The sequence below is a fragment of the Anastrepha ludens genome, chromosome 6 (assembly GCF_028408465.1).
Source record: "Anastrepha ludens isolate Willacy chromosome 6, idAnaLude1.1, whole genome shotgun sequence".
NCBI lineage: Eukaryota > Metazoa > Arthropoda > Insecta > Diptera > Tephritidae > Anastrepha > Anastrepha ludens.
Window position 1 is genome coordinate 101,941,317 of NC_071502.1, and position 22,470 is coordinate 101,963,786.

Here is a 22,470-nt window from a genome sequence, read left to right on the forward strand (position 1 = left end):
TACTAGCCTCATCGAACTTCCTGGAAACCGTTTAACCTATTAAAGAGTTCATTATGTCTTCGATCAGATTTCAAATCAAACCCATAGCGCATTTTGGAACATGGAAAAGCAATCCCAATTTAAGAAGTGGACTTAAAAAAGAAACTTAGTCTAAAGTCTGGAAATTTTTGAATTTAGGACCCTTAGATGGGACCATTTGAAAGCTTATTTTACACCTTAAACTGCTGGGATTTTCCATACCAAATTACATTCTCGAAAGTGATTTTTGAATATAATTTTCCAGTTTAGTTCCCTCGGCTCTAAAAGTTAATCTGCACTAGCTCTTAAAAACAGAAGAGATTCCAAAAGGAACACCTGCATCTCATCTGTTAATGATTTGGCTTTGAAGAGATTGCTTATCAGCCTAAATTATCCTTCTGGGATGAAAAGCTTAGCTAACCTTCTTCCAGATTTCCAATGTGCGAGTGGTTTCAAAGCGAAGTATGCACTGGAAGAAAAGGGGTGTTCAGATGGGTCAATCTATTTTGCTATACGTTCGATAAAAATTATTTTGGGTTATTTGGCAGGACTGAAATTAGGTTGCTCATTCATTTTATAAAATTATATATATACATATATATGTATAAAGTATATATTTTTACAAGGCAAATGCCATGTCTGTCTAGGAAGACTTATTAGCGACTTCGTTTTAAGGACGTTGAAACGTGTGAGCACATTTTGTGTTAAAGAGCCCGAAGGTATCTTTGCCAACCAGAACTAAGAGGATGCGAAATACGTTTTAGGCCGCATTATCCCTTTGCTCTACCCACGTAATTTTCTAAATATGTTTATCTTCGCGAGACATCGAGTCGCTATTTGTATGGTTTCCATATTTCGATCCCTTTTTCACACTTATTTTTCCCCATCAGTTTGTCGTAGAATTTGTTGTCAAATCTTCATTTGGCCCATCCCTTGTGAAATAACGCTTAAAGTTAATCTCCAACTAAATTCATCTGCTACCCATTACTACTTCCCAGCCCGCCATCACTATCCTACACCATCAATCCACGACTACAATCTTCGCCATCGCAATTTCATCAAACGAATTTAGAATTCGTTCATAATTTCCTAGGACAACGCTAAGTTATACCAAACTTAAAAAACAAAAAAGGATCTAGCGGTATATCTAAAGACTTACAAATGTAAGTGGCACCGCAAATGCTGATTGCCATTGTTCTACCATCGACCAAAACGAACACCGCCCAGAGTTACTGAAGTGAGTACGGCGCGCGCACTCGACTTTTTAAGCTTCAATAGCCGCCACACGCACACTGCCCGCACTCACCTGTACTCGTTGGCGACCTGCCGCACACGCCGTCACATGATTATGTGAATTGGAAGAATCTCTGCGGCCAGTTCGCTCATTCGTTTGTTTATTTATTGTTGTTTGTGGTGATGCATTTCAATTATGCGGCAGCATATTGAGCATTAAGTTGCAACAGTTGGACGCCTGTTTTTAAAGCGCAAACTTGCACGGAGGTCCACATAACTTCGACACTCACTCACCGACAATGACGACGATGACGACGACATCATCACCAATGGCACCACCACCGTCACCGTCACCACCGCCAGCGGCACCATACTCATCACCGACAGTGGTAAGACAACTAACAAAACTAGCCACTAAAATATGAGGAGCTCGTGCGTTTGGCAGCAGAGACTGTAGTAGGTCATTGCTACGCGAACTCGTAGCATGTCACCTTCATGCCCGCCTCATCAAATGCAGTCGGGGACAACAATGGGCGACGGCAGCTAAGTTGAGTACAATAAAACTGTAGCAGCGGTTTGACGTTGCGGCGATAGAAGTATAAAAATTAAAGTTTACAATCTGGATCATTGCAACACGGAGACCTTGCAATGTCCACTGCAGCACTGTCGCCCAACTATGTACGTAGCTACAATTTTTCATACGCATTGTCACAGTCTGTTAGCGAGGCGGCAGCCGGCTACACTGGCATCATCGCTGGTTGTTTGGTTAGTATGTTTTTGTTATCTCGGCTCTCTGGACCGGCGTGTTGCGTATGCACACATGTTTTATTTATGAATTCTGTCATTTCCCCGTTTCATTTCTTTCCTTGACTCGCACCAGCAAATCCACGGCAATGGTCCAACTCCAGTTCGGCGCATTGCCATTGCGTCAAGCCTTTCGAAGTTGCCGGTTGCCGAAATTGTATATGAAATCAGTAAAGGCTAAAAGTGGCCAAGCAGCCAAATTTACAATTACTTGTACTTACACACATGCCAATGGAGCTCAACGTGGGCACAGCTGTAGCGTTGATTGTATACGGGTGTACGAAGATAGAGTTCCGCTTGCGCTCCTCAATTCAACCCTTCACTGTTCCTCCTCAATGACCGTTGAAAGTAAGCACTCGCTATTCGTCCCTGTGGTGCGTTCGATCATCACTTCGCTACTTTCTTACGCAAGCGCGCGCTCCCCGGGCCATCAATCGTCCATTCTATTATTTGGCTGGTGCGGCGTGTCATTCGGCGTTTATCTTTTTATTTATGATTTGTTAGTCGAACAGGCGGAAAGACACTTTGCCACCAATGTTTCACTGCTGTTGTAGATTTTTTCTTTTTCAATTCATTTTACTTTACTTTATTTTCACTTTGCCATTCTTTTTTATCGTATCGGCGAAATTATTGCGACGCTTCAAATGGTCGTCGCCTGCCATCCTGCAACGCTCCAAAGCGATGTTCACCGTCCACCGTTCACCGTTCGCCTGCCCCGTTGGCTTCGTGTGAGTCCGAATATTAAGTGAATGAAGTGTATGTATGAGGTGGATCATTATTACGTATTTCACGGTGTGTGGCTTTAACAAGGTTTCGTTAAAATGTTTCAACGCTGCCCACCGCAGTGCAGTGCCGGAGTCGGAATTTTCTTGGTGTACGCGTAGACATCCTACCACTTTAGGGCCAACGACTCGGAACAGATGCGAGCCAGTATTTTGTTATTAGTGGTTTTTATACAGTCGCCTGTTTCAATAAAGTGTTTTGTTTATACACAAACAGCAAGCAATCGTACGAGTTTGCATTCCCTTTTTTGCTCGCCCGAATTCCGCCCTCAGTGAAAGTTTGCTGATGCGTACATTTTGGCTGGGCTAAGCAACCCCACAGCTTGGCCAAATATTATATTTATGTACGACTGCCTACGGGTAAATAAATATTAATGCCTTGCGTGACTACTCATTTAGTCAGTTGGTTAATTCGATAGATACCTGATGCATTTGACTCTAATTTTATGCATCGGACACGTAAGCGGCCGTCAATAAAACCTAAACTGGGCTACTGTTCCGAAATTTGAGAGCAAAACAGTCATTGAACTGTAGCAAACTCAAAAAGATGTACATATATGAATTACGAGTACTTAAAGAAATTGTTTTAAAAGATATGCCATTCAATAGAAGAAGGGAAAGTGAAAAGAGTGTGCACTGCAATGACGGGTCTGTCCAATTCTCTCAATGGGCATATATTTATCGCGCTACATTGTGTGAAGAAACGAGATTCGAATTAAATAGGATAGCCGGCTGGAAAAGGCTTACCTGCTCGACTTCAAACGAGGTGGAAGTGTTCGAGATTTTGCTAATTTTCGTGGATCTAATTTCGCAAGGCCGGAGGAATGGCCATCATTCGCCACTTTCAACCAAAGTCTACCTGACATCCCATGACTCCATCATCTGAGGCTCAAATAATCTTTCGAACCACTATGGGTCAGAAGCCTCATAAAAATGGCGAACATATCAAGGTATTGAAATTGAAATTTCATGAAACCTTCATACAGAGAAATGTTTGAGGTTGCTGATTACGAATCGGAAGTTAGTTTTTAGAAATTCAAAATGGTGGGTTCAATTGGCGGAGGACTTTAAGAAATAATCATCCTAATAATTTGACTTTCTAATCAAACTTCCAACAGGACTTGCGTCTATGGCTAAATGGAGGTCTTAATTCGGCTCGTGGATGTAGCGCTTGCTCTTAAACACAGTTGGGTTGCTTAACTTCAAATACTAATTCATACATGAAATTAAAATAAAAACTCCATGCGAAAAAACATTGCATCTGCACCCTCCGACTGCAAAAAATAGTTTTTAGGAGATGTGCCCAAACTCTAAAATTGTCACTGAGTTGAATAACGGCCTGTTTTTACGTTGTGTGTTGAATAACGGCCATTGAAGCACAAAAAATTTAAAAATTTAGAATTATATTGTAGAATTTCAAAACAAAAAAATTAAAAAAAAAATTAATTAATTAATATAAAAATAAAAAATAATTAAAATAACTAAAAAAAAATAAAAAAATAAAACATTGAGAAAGGGTTCAAACTGCAAACTCCTCGTGATAGACAGTAAAAAACTATTGTTGTTTTAGATAAACTATGGCTCAAAGCTCGAGGGCAGGGCGGGCGGAGGTGTATACTCCGAGCATCTGGGGATCTCCTTCAGTTTTCGTCTCCCCGACTACTGTAGTGTCTTTCAGGCTGAACTGACGGCAATAATGAAAGCCACTGGTACAGTGTGATGCGATATCTGAAAATGACATCTACATTTTCACTGACAGCCAGGCGGCGCACAGTGGTGCAAAACTGGAATTTACTATTCAAAACAGTCTACAGCACACATTTCTTGACCGATTTGCAATTTATTTTTTTTGAATTGCTCAGGATAAAATTGCTAACAACTCTGTCGTTGCGGATTTTTAAAATATTTTGCTAATATTGAAATATTTAAACAAATACATTTAAAAAACAAAACTTACAAACTTACAAAACTTACAAAATCTTTTAAAAATTAATTATTTTTATGAAACTTGGTATCCGGGGGTTTTCTGGGTCGCTGATTGCAAATATGATGTCAGATTGTCAAAATTCAAAATGGCGGATCCAATATGGCGGTCAAAATTTTCTTATAGTTAATTATTGTTTATGAAACTTGGTATCCGAGGATTTTCGGGGTCGCTGATGACGAATCTGATATCATATTTACAAAATTCAAAATGGCGGATCCAATATGGCGGACAAACTTTTTTAAATCCAATCGAATTCGCTTGAAACTTGTTACCTGAGGGTTTTTGGGGTCGTTGATTACGAATATAATGTCAGATTTTTAAAATTCAAAATGGCGGATCCAATATGGCGGTCGAAATTTCTAAAACTTAATTATTTTTTATGAAACTTGACATACGGGGGTTTTCAGGGTAGCTGATTACGAATCTGATATCATATTTGCAAAATTCAAAATGGCGGATCCAATATGGCGGAGAAATTTTTTAAAATTTATTCGAATTTACTTAAAACTTGTAACTCGGGGGTTTTTGGGATCGTTGATTACAAATCCGATGTTAATATTCCTAAACTTGAAATGGTAGATCTGATACGGTGAAAAGTTGCAAAACAGGGTAAAGGCGAGAAGAAAAGATCTCGAGTCAGTAAAGGTGAGAGGAAAAGTTCTCCAGCCAGTAAAGGCAAGAGGAAAAGATTTCCAGCCAGTAAAGGCAAGGGGGAAAGATCTCCAGCCAGCAAAGGCAAGAGGAAAAAATCTCCAGCCAGTAAAGGCAAGAGGAAAAGATCTCCAGCCAGTAAAGGCAAGGGGAAAAGATCTCCAGCCAGCAAAGGCAAGAGGAAGAAATCTCCAGCCAGTAAAGGCAAGAGGTCTAGTAATAGTCTAATAGTCTAGTAGATTTTAAAGACAAAGTTTTACATTCTCTTTGATTCAAATTGCTGTATAAGTTCTTCTATTTCGGGATCATTTGCTGCAGAATTGCTTCTCCATTCTTTTCTTAATGAGGCTATGTAAAGGTCTGAAGAAACTAAAAGTTTATGTATTAAGTCTTCATTTGTTATGGTTCGTGACATTTTACGAGTATTGAACTCCCTGAAACGTTTGAAATCCTTATTTCTGGCTTCAGCAGCCTCTTCTGAATATTTCCCTATAGGTAGTAAAAATTTCTCTATTACTTTACCACCATGTATCAACACTTTATGAATAGAAGATGGCATATAGTACCAGGGATAGAGCTTTATGAACAACTCAGCTGTTTTGTAAGTATAGTCGTTAAAAAAGTCTGTTGGTACTTTTCTACTTCCACTTAACATTTTTAAAATTATACTGAATCTATATATTAACTCTTTATCTACTTTTGTTATTTCTGATGTTAACTCAATATCCTGAAAAAATGTACGCGCAGTGTTGCCATCATTAGAAGATCCAGAACCATGTGCTGGCTGATCTATTATAAGCCCCATTTTTTCTCTAAACTCTTTACAAATTTTTTGTTTAGTATTTCGAAGAAGCACTTTATATCATCAGATCTTACACTCCACCGGCAAAAATCTAATCGATATGCTATATGCAAAATGTATTCCATCATTCTTATCCACATGTGCAATACAGAAACGCCAAATTCAAAAAAACATTGGTTTTCTTCTTTGTTTGCGAGTCTGACTAAATTGTTCATTTCGGATGTTTTTGCTCCACAAATATAGCAAGTTGCTGCTGAAGGTGTATCTGTTAAAGCTTGGCAAACTTTACCATCCACCATAGTTAGAGCCATGTCTGCTTTAACGATATAGGTGCCTTCAGATTTTTCAACTATTATTGGTTGCAATTCTCTAATTTGATTTTTAATGTCATCCACTTTCGACTGAGTCCTTTCCTTTGTTTCTTTCGCGAACTCAAAAGAAATTGGAACGCAACGTTTTGGTGACGATGGATGAGGATTTTGCCATACAATTTTTGAATTATCAGTTGTTTTTAAGCACAAAGGTACCATTGACACTGCAAATATTGATTCATCTGAGGCATTTGATTCACTGAATTTTTGCTTATATATGCTTTGATCGGAAGAACCATCGCATCCATATTTTAAAATGAAATCTAAATTGCAAGTTTTATTTAAGATCCTTTAATCCTTAAGAAGTCGAAGTACAGTATGATTTATTAGGGACTGTAATTCAATACTTGCACCTAATTCTGTAATGAGTATGTTTGAAGGGTAACAACTCTTTTTTGCTTCAAGAATTTGATGGTATGTTGGAAAAATATTTGCATTTCGTTTCTTAGCCTGAAATTGTATTGATTCGTATTGATATTTTGAAAGTTTTGTGTCTTCGACTAAAGCTAACGCTTCTTCTGCCGAGAATTTAATAAAATCTGTGTTATCATTTTGTTCTCAGTATTTTCTACCTTCATTAAAAAGACTATTTTTGTTGCTAATTTACTTCTTCCACTTTTTCTCAATATTCGCAAAAATGATTCTTGTATTTCTGATTCTGTATAAGACTCTTCAATCATTATTAATTTTCGTCTTTTTGTGGATGCAGAAGCTTTTTCAAAATTGTCAGTACATTTTCTACCTGTTTTTGTTTTAGCTTTTGTAAAATCCACAATCAAATCAGTTTCTAACCATTTTTTAAATTTTTTTTCAAAACTACTTTTAACGTACATAGAATCTTTCCATTTCTTTTTAAATGTGCTGAAAAAAGACCTAGTCAAATCATTTTTTACAATTTCTAATTGTTTCGAATCCAGAACAAATTTAACTTCCAAATAATCAAGTAAATCTTGTATATCATTACTTTTATTTTCTATTAAAAAGTTACAAAGAACTGCCTTTGATACTTTGAAGTAGTCCATTGTAGCTTTTCAGACATTTACAAAATAATATAAATAATATGTCAAATAATTTTAAAACAAAAGCACAGTTTTCAAAAATCTAAGATAATATATAGATTACAATTTACAATAATCATAAAACAATCAGACCGACAACATTACTTACCAAATTTTAAAATCTTTGTAAAATGTCTCAACAGGTAAGCTATTGTACTTATAATATATAAGATTGAACTCATATGTGAGAGAAGTTATGTTAAATGCTTAACACGCCATCTATGAGAAACTGACACTACTTTATTTTGTCGGTCGATAATACAGAAAATTTTTAAATTGACTTTTTTCGCTAGATAACTTTATTCTTGCTTTTTTAACACTAAACCAGTTTTTCTTTTACGTTCCTACGTAATAATATTTCCGATCTATTATTAGCAAGCTTATAGAGTGTAAACTAGTGGAAAATTATGTTCATTTCATGAACATAAAAACGTTATGGTGAAAATAAAAAATTGAAATGTTTCCAAAATCAAAACTATCAATGTGCAATATTTATTCTAATAGACCATTCAGTGAATATTATTTAGGAATAATAACATCGGATTTGTAATCAACGATCCCAAAAACCCCCGAGTTACAAGTTTTAAGTAAATTCAAATAAATTTTAAAAAATTCCTCCGCCATATTGGATCCGCCATTTTGAATTTTGTAAATATGATATCAGATTCGTCATCAGCGACCCCGAAAACCCTCGGATACCAAGTTTCATAAACAATAATTAACTATAAGAAAATTTTGACCGCCATATTGGATCCGCCATTTTGAATTTTGACAATCTGACATCATATTTGCAATCAGCGACCCAGAAAACCCCCGGATACCAAGTTTCAAAAAAATAATTAATTTTTAAAAGATTTAGTAAGTTTTGTAAGTTTGTAAGTTTTGTTTTTTAAATGTATTTGTTTAAATATTTCAATATTAGCAAAATATTTTAAAAATCCGCAACGACAGAGTTGTTAGCAATTTTATCCTGAGCAATTCAAAAAAAATAAATTGCAAATCGGTCAAGAAATGTGTGCTGTAGACTGTTTTGAATAGTAAATTCCAGTTTTGCACCACTGTGCGGCGATAAAATCCCTCAAAAAACAGTCGACAACCTCCAAGGTACCCATGAAATGCCGCACATCTCTTAGTGAGATGGCTGAATCATTTCGCTTCAGGATAATATGGGTTCCTGGCCATTGCGACATTGAGGGTAACTGCAGAGCCGATGAACTAGCGAGACTCGGCACCAAGTTGACCGATGAGTACATAGACAATGAGGTAGGCATACCCTTACAAACATGAAGAAATTGTAACTTCTCCTTGAAGAAATCGTAAGGAAAGCAAACGAAAGATGGCGTAACGAAACCACCTGCAAAATCGCCCATCAACTGTGGCCGAATCTCAATGCTAAACGCACAGAATCTTTGCTAAGCCAAAATAAGCACAGTCTTAGCACACTGATTTCAGTCATAACGGGACATTGTCTAATAGGTAAGCACGCCCAAAGGATGGGTGTGCAAGCACATGACTTCTGTAGAAGTTGTCTTGATGAGGAAGAGGCTCTATCCAGACAGAGATTTGCTATTCTAGGTAGACAATTTTTCAAACGAATTGGAAGATATCAGTTCTGCAGAAATAGGAGGTATTCTAAAATTTTTGAAAAGCACACACTGGTTTTAGGAGAAATAGGGAAAGCTTCCCACGCGGCATCACAACGGGCTATGAGCCTGAGTGTGTCCCACAGGACAACCGCTTCAACCTAACCTAACCTAACCTGACCTTTAGGTAATCTGCAGGCAGACGTACAGAACTGACTTCAAGTGTTTACTCAGTTCAGATAATGTAGACACGTTGAAGGCAGAATTTTTGATATTAATGACAACGAACAAAGTGATTGTAAAGAAATTTCGATATCAGGGTTAATGGCCATTTAGAAGAACGTCGAGCGCTAAAAATTGTATGAACTAAAAGATTCACATAACTTCTTGTAAGTATAGAAATCAGGTAAAGGTTAAACTCACTTGAGTTTTAAAAATTGACAGAAGAAAGTCGGTGGATAGAGTACCCATAATTAAATGCCACTATACATCTTATGTGAAAGTTTTTAATGTTGTTCCAACAGCTTACTACATCTCGAGCTCGCCGCTAAAGTTAATTAGTGAATTAAAGGACCTGGGTGTTTATTTTGACTCCAAGCTCAACTTCACCACCCACATAAACTTTATTGTTTCTAAATCGTTCACAATGTTAGCTTTTATTCGTCCGAATAGTTCTTCGTTTTCGGATCCCTATACTCTCATACTGTTGTACTCGTCCTTAGTTCGGTCCAGGTTAGAAAACGCGGTTATCGTTTGGAGACCGTTTCATGCAGTCTATATTAATGGATTAGAGTCTGTTCAAAGAGCTTTTGTGCGTTTTGCTTTACGCTTGATGAAATTCGTTGATCCCATTCCGTCTTATCGGTCTCGCTGTTTATTAAAAAATCGAATGTCCTTAGAGTCTAGGCATGTTCTCTTGTCGATGTGTTTTGTCTTCGATATTTGTGCGGGCTCAATAGATTGTCCGTATCTGCTCAATGAAATTATTTTTTAATGTTCCCTCACGCATTTTCCGTTGTAATGAATTGTTTTTTGTGGGTATTGCTAAAATTCTTTATGGAATGAATGCTCCTTTTAGAAGGACGCTAGCTCAATTTAATGCTTATTCTTCTTCCTTAGTCTTTGATTTTTCTTACTCTAAGTTTACTGCTAAGAAGTAACTTATAAGACTCTTGTCATAAGGCCTTAAGTTGTATCTACCTATGTAATAGTCTGTAAGCCTCTGGTTTGCTGATTAAATAAATAAATAATTACTTTTTTAATTAAAGTAAGACGATAATTTGCAAAAAACAAAACCAAAACTCCGGAAATTGATTTTCAACGAAATTTAAGCGTCAGCACCTACCAGCACTAAAATATGAAGTCAATTTAGTTGAAACTTCGGTATAAAGTACCTTTACTTATATCAGTTTGGGGTAGGTAGGCAGGTGAAATGGTTGAAGTAGCACTCAAGCGCTGTTTTAATACAATTATGAGACCTCGAACAGGCAAATATCTACAGCCAGCCAGAGCTGTTGATATAATGGAAAATATTGATGGGATTTAGGTTGGCGCACTGCCCGAGGCTGTCAAAGAAAGGAGCACCCAGTGATCTTAATCGTCCCGCTGCCAAACCCGGACATTTACAGAGAAAGTGCTCAACAGTCTCCTTCTCTGAAAGGTCCCCAAAGCTTCTGCAATGGGGGTTAAATGGTCACCCTAGCTTTTCCGCGTGTGTGCCGAACGTCCAGTGACCGATAAACACAGCTCCGAGTTTGGAAATTGAATGGTGTGGAGTCCAAAGCACTTTGTGTTTCCTCCGTATATTGTACTGGGGCCAAAGGGTTTTCGAAATAACACATGAAGAAATGGAGCTCCATCTTTTCTGCGCTTTCCTGTGAAATAATTTGTGCAGCTCCCCTTTAACAACTGTCAGGGGCATGCCGATGACCGGATAGGGGTTTGGGGAAAAAGAAATCCATTATTTTCTCGGTAGATGGCTGTAGTGATTGATATCTCGTAAAGTATCGATCAAACAATGTAAAGTATATGCTCGTGGTCAAGCTGACATTTCACACTAAAAAGATTCGTTTGCTATTTTTTGTTTGCTCCATTCAGAAGTGAGTTACAGGGTGTTAACAATGGAATTCAACAAAGAGAAAATTTGGCACGTTTTACAGTGTTTTTTTAATAAAAGGCCAAAATGCAGCCCAGACTGCCGCAATTGTGAATGGTGTTTATGGCACCGATAGTGTAGCAGCTAATTACGTGCAATTTCGGTTTCGTCGATTCCGTTCAGGCATTTTTGATGTTAAGGCCCTCACCTCGTTGGAAATGGTGTGTTTTGGGTGTTTCTTTAAAAGCGGAAACGAAAAAAGATTTTTATTTTTGTTTTCGGTATTTTATTTTTTGATCCATTATTAAAACATAAAAATTTTTGTTTAGCCATACGAGGTTTGTTTAAGCCATGTTAGTAGTCGTAGCATCGCCCAAGAGCTAAAGATCGACCATAAAACAGTTCTAAACCCTTTGCGCAAAAATTTTACACACGCATAATATATTTATTTTTTCCCTAACCAATATACGAGTATCTTTTATTTATCGACCTAAAGGGCGATGATTTTTTCTATTCCACTTCTATGACAGTTTCCACTGAAAAAAGTGCAAATAGCGAAAAGTTAACCTTTTTCGTTATCCTATATATGTTATTATACAGTCTATAAAGCTATATTGAAATACGATCCCTATTTTTTAAATCTTCGCATAAATATTTAGCCTGCGCTCGAGACTCCCGCGTGACTTTATAAAATTCGTGTGTTTGCAGCTAATTTGCTTTGGCACTCCATATATGTAAGTATATACAGTACTATCTCGATAATCCGGACACCCTTAATGTTAGGGGTCGTCCGGATTATGGGGGTGCCCGGATTATAGATGATTTTTGTTTTTCAACTAAACGTTGTTTTTTTGAAATGAACATAGCGCAATTCCGATACATGTATGTACATAAATAGTTTTATTAAATACAGTACAATCATACTTACATAATAATTTGTTGACACCAAATTCTGTTTCAAACCATCTTAATGATTTTCCTTTATCAAGGAGATTTAAAATTTCACATTTTTTCTGAAGAGTAAGGGTTTTATGACCCCTTTTATTAAATTTTCCACTGCTCATAATAATAATGTCCACTCAATTCAGTTTGTCACTAAAGAATAAACACAACGCGTGATTTATGCTGTTGCATTTCGTATACATATATTGTTGTTAAAGTACCGCTATTTTACGAAAAACTCACAAAGCAAACTAAAAATTAAAATACATATGTATGTACATATTGCGAAGCAAATTTGAAAAATGTCCGGATAATAGAGTAAAAAATGTTAAACTGTCCGAATTATGCAGTTGTCCGGATTATAGATGTGACCGGACTACCGCGTGTCCGGATTATCGAGATAGTACTGTATATAAATACATATAAATCTACTATCCAACTGTGTATACACAAGGTGGCGCAAAATGAATAATCCAATTTTGTTTTTAAATAACTTTTTTACTAAACCAAAAAAATCTTCTTGAGTGATGGAAATCTTTATTTTGACTCTTAACGCTGCGCTACTTGTATGTTTGCATGCTGCAGCTCACTTCACAAGTGTCAAATATGTTTGACGCAGGACGCCATTTGAAAAAATGAAAATTGTTCCATTAGGGTGACTGATTTTGCGCATATTTGTATTTGTACATATATATCAAAAAATGATTCAGCTGCACGCATTTGAATGTTGCAAAGTCATTAGCTTTTACGGGAGGACACTTCCACTCATCATCCCACAAAGTTTGTGTGCTCAACAATGGATTAAATTTACAAATATCATACATAGATATTAAATTGACCATTGAAATATTTTACAAACGTCAAACACATGTATGTATGTATGTATGTGGGTGACTTATTTCATGAGTTTTAGCCCCATGTTGCAGTTGTTCGTATGTAGCATATTTTAATTTTCTAAATGCACTCGGAAATTGTCAGCAGCGCATAAAGTGGCTATGCAAAAACTGTTTCACTTGCAAATGCGCGCAAATACAAAAACAAACTAACTGCCTTTGCGGTCACCCCCCCCAATAAAGTTTAATATTTGAAAGTACGCGGCTTATAGTTAAGTGAGAGACATACATACAGAACAGCACATGACAATTCGACGATGTTGACACGCGGTTAGCAGAAAAAAAGCTGAATATTTGTTAATCAGTATTGGAGTATTCGTAGAAATGCATTCGTTTTTTCTCGTATCCACATACACTTATGTATGTATGTATACCTGCACGAATGTATGTATGTATGTATGCATATTAAGACTAATAAATCACACTGGTAATTGCGCGGCGTTAGCGTAGGTGAAGTCTGATCGAGTCAAAAAAAAAAGTCAATTACTCAAGCAGTGAGTTTTAAATTTGTTCTCGTGGTTTTTCCTAATTTGTAAATGCTTTCACTTAGAACTACAGGTGAGTTTATGCACTTCTATTAAGAATTCAATAATATCGGCAATAATAATAATTTTTCTGCAACAATTGCAATAATTAACTGAAAAAACTTTGGAAACGAAAGGATAACAAAGCAAGTGCTTACCTAAGAAAAACCCTGTTCCTCAATCTTAACCCTTAAATGCATTTAGTTGAGTTAATTCTCCTCTGCAGAAAGTACTTGAGCCAATCCCAAGTCTCACCATCAGGACATCTAACGGGCAATGTCCGGTAAGGATACCTACCAAATTCGAGAGTTGCAACTTTGTTAATCTTAGAAGTTCCCTCGAGCGCCCTCGACCAATACGTGACCACAAATTATCCCGCGATTTTTCACATTTGCGCACCAGCCTAGCGCTCGCTGAGTTGAAGTCCATCTTTCCAGAAGTAGTCCACAGGTTCTCAAGGGAACCTCAATCCTCTCCAGGAACCCCAGGGTCCCCTGTCTCGTCAGCTCATCAGGAATAATAAATAATGTTGTGATGAAGTTATAAATGGCATATTTTGCGAGCTTTCTGAGTTTTCCCTTTCTACTAATATTTACAACAGTGCCCACCGTAGCTGAAAGTGGTTGTGTGTGGCTACCATTCAGTTGGACCAACACTGAAATCCACTGTAGATAGGCAACATGCAACATGCCACATGCAAAATATAGACAAAGTTTATCCCAGCCGTTGCTTGTTAGGCAAGGCCTAACCTCCATTTATATTTCAAACCCCAAGTCGAAACTCGGCCAAAAACCTGACAGAGAATATGTGCTCCAATTTTATGCCAAATACATTGAATCTGGTGAAAAAGACAATAAAACATAAGCGAACTCAGGTGGGGCTAAACATCGGTCTACCGACCGAACGACCAACCGAGGAAATGAGTTGTGGCCTTGAAAGAATTTTGAAAACGGATTAGCAGATCATAAAGAACTACTAATGTCTAAAGAAATAAATTATTTTGAGGAGACAACTAATGAGGCAGTTTTTCAGAAGATGGATTTTAGATTTGTAGATTTTTTCGCGCTGACAATGTCAAGTATCACTGAATGAATCTGGAATGATGAAATTTACGGCGATAGTGACTTAGCGATTTAGGATCCACGGTTTTGTGCTATGAATGCCTATGAAATGAAATTATGAAATGCTAGCCTTGAAAGTATTCGATGCAATTCCTGACGATGGTGTTAAAAAAAGGAAGAAGAACTGGCTGCTTGCATTTTAAATACTTGGCGTCACTAAATTTTCGATTAGGCTTAGTTTGTCTCAGATTGGAATAAAGACAGGAGAGTAATTTGATGGGATAATCTGTCAGGTAAATTTCGTGAATTTTTAACTTATAATTTTTTTGTAAATTTTTAATTTTTTCGTAAATTTCTAATTTTTTTGTAAATCTCTAATTTTTTTCGTAAATTTCTAATTTTTTCGTAAATTTTTAATTTTTTCGTAAATTTTTGCCCTACACATATTCAGTAAAAATGGAATGTGCAGAAAAAACAAAAAAACAAAACTAAAAAATAAAAATAAATTCTTTACTACTTTAGAGAAGAACCCATTTTTCTTCTTCTTTCTTTTCGCCGTTGCAAGAGTTACGGAAACCGGAAAGGGAAACGGATAATTATTTGCGCAAAAGCGATAATCTCGTAATGCATGCAATCTACTTGCCCATCTCCAGATAGATTCAGCATCAAAGCGAAGGGTTACATGTCACAGTGGTTTGACTTATCTTTGCCGCACATTATCAGCACAAGTAGCACATAACCTTTATTAGTTACAGCTAGGCAACCGTTACATCTTTATACTAGTGCACACGGCACACTTTGAGCTACTCTCGGTACTCATGAGTAATTAGTTGAAGCGATACTGCCTTTTGGACTTCGGACAACTACCAGCCAGCTGGTAATGAGCGCACACGCTGTGCCTCCCTCCCCCTCCCCCGCAAGTAAGTGTGCAGCGCATTATGTCAACTTTTATTGCTAAGCCAATTAAGCGGAATATTTTCCCAATTTCATGTATCTTTTCCTATTTTTGTTGTTTTTCATGTTTCAATTCTTGGCCTGCGCTGCATTACATGCCACAAATTGCGTGCGTTGTTGCCACTTCGTTTGCGAAGCGGCAGTAGTAGCGGATCATCAGCAACATCTTCAGCGGTGTATGGCAGCCACAGTAGCAGCAGCAGTGCATGCAATTATCATAATTTGTTTGACACGTGACAATAAAGGGGCGGCGGATGAGTAAGGCAGGAATTGGTAACGAAAATGATGTGAAAGGGATGTGGTTAAAACAAATGGGCGTGTGGGTGCGACAAATTGTAACAACCGAATAAAAATTCTCCGCTTAACGGTACTTGTATCATTTTACAATTTTCTTGCAAGCGAATACAAAATTTCAGGAAAAAGGAAGGATAGAAGAAAGGAAGGAGGCAGACAGGTTCGAGTTAGTTATAAAGACAAAAATATGAATGCATAAATATGTAAATTTGTATGCATGTGTGTTGGTTTGGAAGCTAAAAACTTGAGCTAAAATATGATTTTGTAGTATTTTTTAAAGGCGTTACTCTGCACAGCACAGGCTGTAGGGATATACTCCTATACCAACAGTGTAGTAAAAATACATATACATATAACTTTATTACAGAGCCTTCCCACTCGCCTTATGTATACGTAAATGAAGGAGCACAAAAATATAAGCCGATCTGGTTATGCGACGCATTCGACAAGAATAATGTCAATAAATCAATGATATGCATTTTTGACAGCTGCCAAACGGAGTAAGGAGTAAGGCTGCAGCAAACAAGCCAAAGGAGCAACTTACCAAGAACATCTTGATCAAAAAGTTCCCGGAACAACCACCAGCTGACGATAGAGAGGCAACTGGGTTAGTTCTTTCTTTCTGTTTTTTTTTTTTTTGTAAGGTTACCACAGCAGTGATTAACATTCCTACCAACGCCATTTAGCGACATTGCTCGACATTTGTAAAAGTTATGTGGTCTTGAGTGCATCTACCTCTGCACATGTTTTCGATTTTTTACAGTTTTGAAAATGAATTTGAATGTGCAACAACGAGTTTGTATTAAATTTTGCGTTAAAAATGGATTGAATGGCGCGAAAACTTTAGAAATGTTGGGAAGCTGTTCCGGTATTGCTACTCCAAAGGAAATAGCTGTTTACCGAATTGAGTGGCAGAAACGCTTCGTAGGTCCATTGAGGATGACGAACGTAGTGGAAGGCTGTCATCATCGAAAACTGATGAAAACATCAATAAAGTGAAAGAAAAGTTGAACAATAATCGCAAATGAACCGTCAGAGTGTTGGCAGAGGACTTGAACATTGCTTATTGAACCATTCAGGACATTGATTTAGGTAATGACTTGGGTTTGCGCCGTGTTCCTAATAAGTTGGTTCCAAAGGACCTGAATTTCATGCAAAAAATTCCATGCGAATCGCATTGATATCGCCAAAGACATGAGGCTAAATAGAATGCTGAATCTGACTGAACTCTCAGCCAACGCATCATTACTGGAGACGAGACGTACTCGTGGGCTTATGAGTACAACACGCAAGCCAGACATCAGGCGAGTGAGTAGAGAGCTCCGAATGAGATAAGACTAAGAAAAACACGTCGTTTTCAGTCAAAAAAGAAAGCGATGCTCACGATTTTTATGATTTACAAGGTAATGTATGCAACGAATTTTTGCCAGAAGGTCAGACAGTTAATACGGACTTTTATTATTTATGATTCACATCGTCAAGCAATTCGCCAAAAAAGAAAGGATTTTTGGGAAAACGACTCGGGGATTTTGCATTAAGATAACGCACCGTCGCACAGTGCCATCTTTATCCGTGAATATTTTACCAAGAACGAAATGAACACCATCCAAAAGTCATCGAATTCAGCTGATCCTGGATCCCTGCGCTTTTTTTTTGCTTGATCAAGTCAAAAAACCATTACGAAGAATGCGTTTTAGCAGCCGAATGGAAGTAATGGAAAAATCGAAGAGGGCTCTGAGGGCTAAACCGAAAATAAGGTTCCAGAAATGTTTCAAGTGCTGGATCAAACGCTGACATAAATGCGTTGCAGTAGGTACAATTGCAAACAATGATAGCGGCAGATTTTGCAATGAACTAGAAGAGAGGGAAACTCTTGAACACCTTCTATGTTCTTGCCCTGCATTAGCTAGAATCCGAATGAAATGTTTAGGAGCTCTACAATATGTGAGGTTAGAATGTCTCTCGAGGTTAGAGCTTGAGAGCTTACTTACATTCGCAAAAGACGCAGGCTTATTACAAGAAGCCTACTACAAGGTAACGTAAGAGTCAAGCTCCATCTGGTACCATTAAGGATCAATAGGTCTATGTGATGGCTTTCAGCCAGCCAGGTGTTTGATTCACCTGATGGCCAATACTTTGAAGGCGATAATATCACTTGCGGGTAAGAAACTTGCATTTTGAATTTTCTGCATATATTCCAGGAACTTTTTGCTCAATGTCGTATGCATGCGCTAGTATGCACTCACACACATACACTTACTACATGTAAATGCCTGTGCATGGTGCTATGGAAGTCAGCCGCCGGCTGCAACAAGGACCTATGCATATCCTTTACAAACACACACATAGCGCACAAACATACAGGTTCTGCAGTACAAACTGCGCTCCCAAGTATACCTAACACCCATACATACGCACCTACACAAATTATTAACCATCTTTCAGTTGTGCAATGATGAAAAGCAGCTTAACAGTCATTTTTTGTAAAGACATTGCGGCGCCAGCGTTGCGCCGCTAGCGCAGCCTCCTTGGCTGCCAGCCACTTCATCGCCTTCAACACCCTGTGGCAAGCTCAATTGCCGTAAGCACTTGTTTTTCTTAAGTACTATTATTTTTGATGATATTTGTTGTTGTTGTCACTTTGCTGTTGTTATTGCTACTGTGTTCGCATTGTGCGTATGCAAATTGGCTGCGTCATTGTCACGAAATCGCAATAGCAACAAAAACTACGCGCACCACAGCAGTAGAAGACATCAGCAGCAGCGACATCAATAAAGTCAACACAATGATGTCCTTGCATTACTGTCATTCTCCATGTTGTTGTTATTGGTGTTGTATTGTAATAAATATGTTTTATGTTTTTGCTACTTACCGATCAATAATGACAGGATCTGATGGTGTCTCATTGCGGTTGCCACAACTTTTTTTATCACAACAGCGACTGAAAAAGAGAGAGAAAGAAGAGGAAAACCGGAGTGAGAAAGGATGAACAAATATACATACATACGCACATATTTGTATTGAAAAAAATGTATGATGAAAATGGAATGTCGACAATTGTTAAAATTAATTTTTTAAAGGCAAAAAAGCGCGGGGCTTAATGAGTTGCAAGCGCATGTGTGTATGTACATATTTACATATTTACGTATATACAAGCAGTTTATGATAATATTAAAGAGAATTTAATTTTTATGTTGAATTCTACGGTGATTAAATCAAGTCTTTAAATGAAGTACCCAGAATTGAAAAAGCGCAATAAAACTGTTTAAACGTAGTCTTTGGACTCGGCGCTTTTGGCCTTTGATTTTTTCTTTACGAGTATTTATTTAGCTATTCAGTCAGCAGAAATGGGTTTTTACAAACAAATTAGAAGGCTCTTATGCAAATGTTTAGCAGAAAAACCTGCGGTTGTAGCCTAGAATCCTAAGACTAATGTACATCATGACAATTAGGCCAATGATAACATATGGAGCGCTCGCGTGGATATCGAGGACTGCCTTTTGTGAGTGAAAGTGAGGGCAGCACTGACTAATAATCAGAGCTGAGCATCACGGGAACGATGCGCAACAGCCCTACAGCTGCGACGGAAGTGATAGAAATTAGCCCAGTGCACCCTATTCAATTGGACCAGGGAAGGTTTGGCAAAGGAAAAGTGATATCTTCCAGGAATGTGGAATCGTTGAACCTGTAACTCCCTCTTGCTCAACTACCCACTAATCAAAACCTAACCCATTGGCCCAACTACTCATTAAGCTGATTTAATTTGAAAAGAAATATAGAATCGAACTGAAAATACAGAATCGCTCGAAAAGAAACCCCAATAGTGTACCCTTTACTGGTATACAGATGGCTCGAAAGTACCAAAAGGCATAAGCAGGTAGAAGTGGCAGTTGCAACTCATAACCCTCTTTAATAATAAACTGAAAATACTCACAGGAATTCTAACAGTTCACTATAGATTGCATAGCCATCTGCACAGGAATCAAATATGGTGCCCTGACTCTTGTTGTTTCAGCGATGAGTCACCGAAGACTGCAGCACACCTCCTTTTCGCATGTAGTGCTATAGGGCGAGGAAGTATAAAATAATCTGGCCGAATGCAGCCGGAAGAAAGGCACATAAGATCGGCACAACCCAGCTCTATCGTAGGTTTATTAAAAGAACTCGCAACTCCAAGCTGAGGTACTGGTTGGCGGATGAGGTATTGTGATGAGTAGAAGGCACAAAAGACTGTGAGGTCGAAGTGCAAACCTCATTTTCATTAATCCATTCATTCAACGCCCCTAGCAATCGGTTCATTATTGGCATAATTAGTAAAGCTCGAAATTTCTTCAATATCGGAATATGGTAAAATCAAGTTAAAAAGTGGGGCATACAGTGGGCAGGACTTTCAACATCGAAGAGGGCAACGAAAATATACATTTTGTGCAAAAAATAGAGAACTAATGGACTAAAGCTGATTGATTAAATACCTGATTGTCTGTTTTACTTCGAACATAAGAGAAGCTTGCCATTTGTTCAAAGACAAACCTCCAATAATTTATATTCATGTACTATCTAGGAACCTCACATCGGTCCAAACCACTTTCCCGTCTTATTGCAGCAAATAAAACGTGAATATTGGTAATAATGACCCTGGAAGTGGTGGAGTTGCCCAATCGAATTTATTATATTTCTCCTCACATATTGATATTGATCTCAATTGTTCACATAAACCTCTTAAAAATAACATCATTTAGTAATTCAAACAAACTGTCATCAAATCGGCAACTCATTGGGCCTCTCAACCTTTAACTATGGCGTACGAAAATGCTACCCCAAACCGATGCACCCTTAAAGCTGGTGACAAGTCAACGACGCGCCACCGCACCAATTTCGTTATTGTCCAACATTTCTTTACGCTCTTTGCATCATTTTTGTTATTATTTTATTGAGCGAAGTAGGGAAGAATGGAGCGCAAATGGATGGTTGGCTGTTTATCCACAATAATCGGCCGCAGGTGTGTGCGTGTTGATGTTTGCGCTAGTGAATTTATGGATAAATAACTTTTTGTAGGTAAGTAGAACTATAAAAAAAGGTGGTGAAAAAATTGCTAAACAATTTTTAACCAGATTTGCTTTCGCGCACAAATTTTCCAAGAATGAGCAGGAATTCTTTGAAAACATACCGTGAGTGGCATAGCCGAAGTTGGATTAATGAGATAAACTTTGTTTTTAAGTACGACCGAAGAACGTCTACACTGTGGATGATGAAAATATAAGTTTCCTTTTATGTATTAAAAAGCACTGGCGCCATCCCGCATACACAAAACCGTACAAAACTACAGCTATTGGAAAAAAATTACTGTTTTAGTCTTGCCGACTAACTCATTCAAAATTTTAAAATTGCAGTTTTGATCTAGTCTCGAACTTTTCCTGATGGAATTAGTGGCTACATTCTCATAATTTTTTCTTTCTACAAAACTTCTTGGTATACTAGAATAAATATTAGGTTTTTAATACCAAAATATACTCGTACATATTATATAAATATTTAAGCAATATCCTAAACGTTTGGCCGGGCTTTTCTTACAATCTGTAAACGTGTTGCTGTTGTTCACTAATAATGGGTCCTAAAGCTTTATGTTCCCTTAGAGCGGTAGATGATGATGTTATCTTAAGTTTTTTCATGGCTATTAGGAACACATTTTTTTATCATTAGATATCTCATATACACAAAAGGCATTGGTCTAGAGACCATCCCATTAGTAGTGACATACACAATTTTCGGCTACTGTTCAATTATAGATAAAATAATTTCTGTGATGATTCTAAAATTATTCTTATTTAATTCCATACAATCTTTAAATCGGTTTAGGTTAAAACTAAATATAATTGATCTTCTTTGCCTTTCCTCTTCTTTCAGATTAAGAGGCGAGAAGTTATCCTTTCCTAGGACACAATATAGTTCTAGGCCTGTAAATGGGAAAGACGCTCCTTTTCTATCTGTAATTTTGTGCCCAGTAATAGCACTGTGCCCTGAAGTTTATAGGATAAGTACCTTGTTATTCTGGTCTAAGATATTTGGCTTATCAAAACATCCCAGCACCAGATTTGATGTAACCTGTAAAGTGTTGAGAGCCTTGATTGCTGCCTGGCTATCAGTAAAGATAGTTTAGCTTCTAATGTTATAGTTGAGTACAAGATTAAAGTAAGCGCGTCTTTCTAATGTGTAAACCTTCACTTGAAATATACGTGTACTGCCTCTTCACCTTCCGCGTTGAGGGATCTGTCCGTGTACTGTTTTATCATGTCCTGGTTTATCTTGTTGGTTTTAGATAACCCTTCCCAAGCTACTTCTAATATATAAATAATAATAGTTTTAAGATAATATTTTAGGAAAATGGTTATTGAATAGGTTTCCTCGAACCAGTTTTGAA

General features: G+C 37.5%; 1 protein-coding gene across 5 annotated transcripts in view; it reads right to left on the minus strand.

The window, feature by feature from the left end:
* LOC128866790 (transcription factor collier) overlaps positions 1–22,470 on the minus strand; it is a 130,777-nt gene that overhangs the window by 46,083 nt on the left and 62,224 nt on the right. For all 5 annotated transcript variants that reach the window (XR_008454957.1, XR_008454955.1, XR_008454956.1 and 2 more), the window contains exon 5: positions 18,925–18,993. Coding sequence is in view for 2 of the 5 variants with exons in the window: in XM_054107771.1 (XP_053963746.1) it covers positions 18,925–18,993 (69 nt within the window). In the remaining 3 variants the exon portion in view is untranslated. The remainder of the gene's footprint in view (positions 1–18,924; positions 18,994–22,470) is intronic.